General features: G+C 37.9%; 1 protein-coding gene across 1 annotated transcript; it reads right to left on the bottom strand.

Annotated features, from left to right (window-relative positions):
* Positions 1 to 1,055: 1,055 nt before the first annotated feature.
* On the bottom strand, positions 1,056 to 3,501 carry LOC146309996 (uncharacterized). Its single transcript, XM_084744059.1, has 5 exons — positions 3,175 to 3,501; positions 2,733 to 2,746; positions 2,451 to 2,524; positions 2,162 to 2,315; positions 1,056 to 1,230 (listed from the first exon to the last, which is right to left on the bottom strand). Exons 1-5 carry the CDS (start codon positions 3,499 to 3,501, stop codon positions 1,056 to 1,058), a joined length of 744 nt encoding a protein of 247 aa, XP_084600185.1.
* Between the last annotated feature and the right edge of the window lie 2,499 nt (positions 3,502 to 6,000).

Below are 6,000 nucleotides of genomic sequence, written 5' to 3'. Positions count from 1 at the left end.
ATATTTTGCAAAACAAAACTCTTTTTTAAGAGAAACTTTTACAAGTGATGTAAATTCTGTCAGAGTGTGACCACCAACACCTGTCAGGAGAATAACAAACACCAAGTGAAATCAGATGGTGAAACAAATTGATGTAAAATCAATCAGAGACTGCATGTTACACAGAGTTTCTTTTTTTTTTATTTTACTTGTACAGACACCACCACCATATAATGCCAATAAAGGAGCAACTAGTAGACGTTGTTGTCCAGGTCCCTCCTTCAGACAGCACAGCCAGTGAACACAGCAGATCATATTGAAGGGGTGTGCATCCAGCCAGAAATGAGACACCTGTAGGCCATGCCAACCTGTTACAGAAACAATATCACATCAGACAACATGACATTTTCAAACATCTTTTTAATAATCATAAAAATGAAACAATGTGAAATAAAAGCAATGAAATGATATGGCCATATCTGATCTGGTGATTATTGTAAGATTCATTGATTTCTTGATTGATATATTTATGTTCTTGAGGACTTTAGTTTGAAGCAGAAGGATTGTTTTTATACTTTTAAATGTTTCAGTATTCAGATTGTGCCTGCTTGAAGTCACAGACATACAGAGAAACTCAAGAGGAAATTAATTATTTAGGAACTGAAACCTGTGTGATGAAATGCAAAACAAATTGCTGTAGTTCTCAGGAAAACACCTGCAGGTTTATCTGCCAAATAATGTAAATGAAAGAGATGTTTATATCACAATCAAATCTCATATTCAATTTTGAAAACCATACAATGATACACATGCTGTTTATTGTTCAGCTCCTGTTTTCTCTGAGGAGTCATTTTAATGAAACTCTGAATAAACAGGATATGCATATTTGGTAAAAATCATTATATCTCTGTTTAGAAATATTTTCTTAATCCAACATTATTGATTCTCTCAGTATTCAGTGTAACGGTTTTGAATCATTTTCTTGGACTGATTGAAATGAGGACATTAATCATGTGAGATAATTGTGGTGAAGATGAGTCCTGTAGGATTTTGTACAGCTGCTCAACCAACTCCAGTCACTGTGAGTCTCGAGCACAATAATAAACAGCAGAATCTTCAGTCTTCAGACTGTTCATCTGCAGATACACCTGCTGTCTGCTGTTGTCTCTGGAGATGGTAAACCGACCCTGAACTGACTGAGAGTAGGATTTCCTGCTATTATCATATTCAAGCCAGGCAACCCACTCCGGTCTTTTTCCAGCAGCCTGTCTGATCCATACACCAGCAATATTACCAACAAACCCTGAATATGTTCAGGTCAGTATGTGAGATTCTCCAGGTCTTTTAACTGCTGGTTCAGACTCAGTCAGTGTTTGACCCTCAGTACCTACAGACAGTTAAACAGCTCATTAGTTACTGTAATGCAGCCATATTGTCTTTGTAGCAGGAGGTTTGTCAGAAAAACACTCATTGTTCTTACCTGCCCAGTTAATAGACAGGATGAGAAAAACAAGCAAATAATCAGGTGTGATCATTGTAAAAGCCAGTTGTCTCTGTCCAGTCTACAGTGTGTATGTCAGTGATTTAGTCTCCTTCACTCTGCAACACATATGTAGAGATGGAAGAGATCAGAGTTTTGCATTGACTCCTCCTCCTCACACAGAAACACAACACATCTCACATCTCTGAAAAAAATATATATTTAGATTATTATTTTACATCATGATTAGATTTATCATTTCATAGTTAGCGATTTCAGGGTGTTCAACGATAATGTTTATTTTTTACCCAAATTAGATGCATGTATTTATTGTGCTCAGCAGCATTTGGTTCATTTGTATACTGGTTATTTCATGCATGAATGTCAAAATATATTCTCAACACCTGCTGAGAAACAAGAAGTCACAAACCACAACATCAACTGTTTCTTTCATAGTGTTCATGCATGTGTGTGTGTTTAGAGGCTCTGTCATTCTCTCCTTAGTTAGTGTCATCTGACTTCATGTGTTCTGCTGCCACCTGCAGGTCTTTGTAAACAAACCACTTTAACCAGTGTGTGTATCTGACACAGTAATACACAACAGAGTCCTCTGGCTTTAAGTTGGACAGTCTCAGGTACATCATGTTGTTTCTGTCATCTCGGGTTATTTTTTACATGTCCTTGCATACTTCTCAGATAAACTGTTCCAGTGTTTTTCCTGCAGGTTGTCTGATCCAGCTCATAACACAGCAGCTAAATGTGAAGTCAGATCCCCTGCAGGAGAGACTGAGAGTCTCTCCAGGCTTTTTCACCACTGAACTGGAAGGAATGGACTCCATACTCTGACCTGTACAAGCTGATGAGATGAAAGGAGAGAGGAACCACAGAAGAAAGTGAGACAGTCATGTGTGAAGTTTTCTGCTCTCACTGACTGACCATCAGTCCATGTTGTGTGATAAAAGATAAAAGAGCAAGAAGCAGGAGAACTCACAGGGCAGAGAGAGAGCAAGCAGCAGAAGAGTGAGTGTGTTCATCATCCTGAGGCTGGAGATGTGACCTCTGATGCTCCACACAAAGTACAAGAGCAGTCAGCAGGACACAAGTACACTGCACACACTGAAGATTTGCATCAGGATATCATGAGGAGGGAGTGGCCGATATGGCCATATCTGATCTGGTTATTATTGTAAGATTCATTGATTACTTGATTCATTGATGTATATGTTTATGTTCTTGAGGATTTCAGTTTGAAGCAACAGGATTGTTTTTATACTTTTCAACTGAAACCTGTGTGATGAAATGTAAAACACAAATTTTTGTGTTTAGGAAAATATTTGCATGTTTATCTGTCAAATAATGTAAATGAAAGGGATCTTTATATCACAATTAAATCTTAGATTCATCATTCAAAACCATTTAATGACACAAAATGCTGTTTATTGTTCAGCTCCTGTTTTCTCTGAGGAGTCATTTTAATGAAGCTATGTTATAAGAAACAGGCTATGCATATTTGGTAAAATCATCATGTCTCTGTTTAGAAATATTTCCATATTTCAATCAAACATTAATGATTCTCTCAAAGTTTTCAGTGTAACAGTTTTAAATAATTTTCTTGCACTGCTTGAAGTGAGGACATTAATCATGTGAGATAATTGTGGTGAAGATGAGTCCTGTATGATTTTGTACAGCTGCTCAACCAACTCCAGTCACTGTGAGTATCGAGCACAATAATAAACAGCAGAATCTTCAGTCTTCAGACTGTTCATCTGCAGATACACCTGCTGTCTGCTGTTGTCTCTGGAGATGGTAAACCGACCCTGAACTGACTGAGAGTAGTATTTGCCACTTCCAGTATCAGCAGTGGCAACCCACTCCAGTCCTTTTCCAGGAGCCTGTCTGATCCAGTTCATCCAGTGGTTGCTGAATGTGAATCCAGAGGCTGTACAGGTCAATCTGTGAGATTCTCCAGGTCTTTTAACCACTGGTTCAGATTCTGTCAGAGTCTGACCATCAACACCTGTGAAATCAAACAAGAAGTGCATGTCATATCATGTGCAAAAATTAAAGTGTCAAATAAGGATCAGTGAATATCTTCACCTGTCCAGCAGATAGTTAAAAACAGTAGTCCTGTCCTGTAGTCCATCATGTTAAACTGTGTGTCCACTGTTCTCTGTCCTCCTCTCTGCAGTCAGATAAGTAGAGGTGGAAGACATCTGACTTTTGCATTGACTCCTCCTCACAGGGAAGAAACAGCTGCATGAGACTTGTCACTAAAATTTATGAATAAATATTAATTGTAATATGTAACCAAAAGTCACAATCAAAAATCACAATCAAACAATTAAAGACTGTCATTTATGTGTGACCTGATGATACTCAATGCACGGTACCCAGAATAACCTGGAACTAGAGACTACTGTACCAAAGTACAGATTTTATTAGAGTGCATGGATTAAATCAATTCTTAGTAAAAAATCTAATCAAAACTTAATCCTAATTCCTGCACGGCATGAACACACGGAACACAGACGGTTCCGCTGCATGGAAAGACAAACATAATAGGACTGGTGCTTTTTTTGTGCTACACTAATCTATGTTAAACCGACATTAAAATGCCACCAAAGAAAGCAAACTCTAGAGTTGAGGAGGAGTTGCAGGAGATCAGGAAATCGCTTAACTTCACGTCGGATGAACTTAGCAAAGTGGCTAAACAATAAGGTATGCTACATGACCTAATGGATGAGATACGACAACTGAAAAACCTGATAAAGGAGAAAGACAAGAAAATAGACAGCTTGGAACGGTGATCGAGGATCTTGAACAATACACAAGAATGGACGATGTAATCATAAACGGACTGGAAACATCACACCAAACCTTTTCTAGAGCTACGGCAGGTGGAGAGAAAGATGGCGAGGATCCCCCAGCAGAGGAGCTACAAACACTTGAGCAACAAGTTATAAAATTCCTCGCAACCAAGAATGTGAGTATTCAAAGTCACCATATCGCAGCCTGCCATACGCTCCCCAGAAAAGATATTAAAACAAAGCCGCCAATCATTGTTCGGTTTGTGAGCCATAAGACCAAGACTGAACTGCTGAAACAGGCAAAGAAACTAAAGGGAACTGGTGTGTATTTAAATGAACATCTAACAAAAAAGAACGCTGACATTGCCAGACAGGCACGTAGCCTGAGAAAACAAAACAAGATACAAGCCATGTGGACAGGAAACTGCAAAGTAATGATATGACTGAATGGTACACCCGAGGAAGCAACAGTTTTGATGATAAGAGAACTCAAAGATTTAGAGCAATAGAAAATAAAAAGTGAAATGATTGCGGCTGTCAATGAGAAGTCTGCTCTTTCCTGTAGAAATGTGTGAAGACTGGTTATTATGGATGATGGATTGTGGATAATGCTTCGATGTCTGTGGGGAAGCACTTCCATGGATAATAAAAACAAATGAACAAATGATAAGTTTGGATGAGGATCATATGTTTCCATTCAGAGACTTGAAGAAGAAGATTTCTGTGGAAATGACTGTCAAGGTGGGCAGTTATCCAGCACACACATTGAAAAAATGAACTTTAAAACCTTTGAATATGCAGAGCACAAGATGTATGAACCTGAAAATAAGTTTGACCCAGATAATTACTTCTATAATAACAGCACTAACAACAATACCTGTGAGTACTACACAGATGACCAATTCAATATAAATATTAAAATGGAAAATGCATTATCAATTATACATTTCAATAGTAGAAGCCTTTATAAAAATCTCTCTAAAATTAAAGAACACTTGATAAACTTAACTTGATAAATTGACTTGATAAACTTAATAGGTTCAATATAATTGCAATATCAGAAATGTGGCTTGATAAGGAGAAAGTCAGTGACATGGAATTGGAAGGATATGAATTATTTACAATGAACGGAGTGAATAAAAAAGGGGGGGTTGCTTTATATGTGGACAGAGCTTTGAGATGCAGCCAGATTGAATGTATGTCAAATACTATAGATAATTTATTGGAATGTTTAACCATTGAAATTCATATTAAAAAAGCTGATAATATAATCATAAGTTGTATTTATAGGATCAAGCCTTGACACATTCAATGAAAAACTAGCTGCCTTATTTAGCAATTCTAATGACAAAAAAGTGCAAATAATTTGTGGTGATTTCAATATAGATTTGTTAAATCCAAAGGGACACCAAAAAACATCAGACTTTATCCACACAATGTATAGCAACTGGCTTTTCCCTGTAATTATAAAACCAAGTAGAATAACAATTGACACAGCTACATTCATTCATTCATTTCTGTAACCGCTTATTCAGTAAGGGTTGCGGGCTGCTGGAGCCTATCCCAGCTGACATTGGGTGAGAGGCGGGGTTCACCCTGGACAAGTCGCCAGTTCATCGCAGGGCTGACACATAGAGACAGACAACCACTCACACTCACATTCACACCTACGGTCATCAATTAATCTAACATGCATGTCTTTGGACTGTGGGAGGAAGCCAGAGAACCCACGCA

The sequence above is a fragment of the Lutjanus erythropterus genome, chromosome 19 (genome assembly GCF_056507025.1).
Source record: "Lutjanus erythropterus isolate fLutEry1 chromosome 19, fLutEry1.hap2, whole genome shotgun sequence".
Classification (NCBI taxonomy): domain Eukaryota; kingdom Metazoa; phylum Chordata; class Actinopteri; order Lutjaniformes; family Lutjanidae; genus Lutjanus; species Lutjanus erythropterus.
The sequence above is the reverse complement of the archived record's forward strand: the minus strand, read 5'-3'. Positions and strand labels throughout refer to the sequence as shown.

Coding starts and splice junctions, on each gene's coding strand:
- LOC146309996 (XM_084744059.1), bottom strand. CDS start 3,501: ATGCACTTCTTGTTTGATTTCACAGGTGTTGATGGTCAGACTCTGACA. Junction 2,316..2,450: donor GCTTGCTCTCTCTCTGCCCT/GTGAGTTCTCCT, acceptor TCATCTCATCAG/CTTGTACAGGTCAGAGTATG. Junction 1,231..2,161: donor GCAGGAAAAACACTGGAACA/GTTTATCTGAGA, acceptor TGCTGGAAAAAG/ACCGGAGTGGGTTGCCTGGC.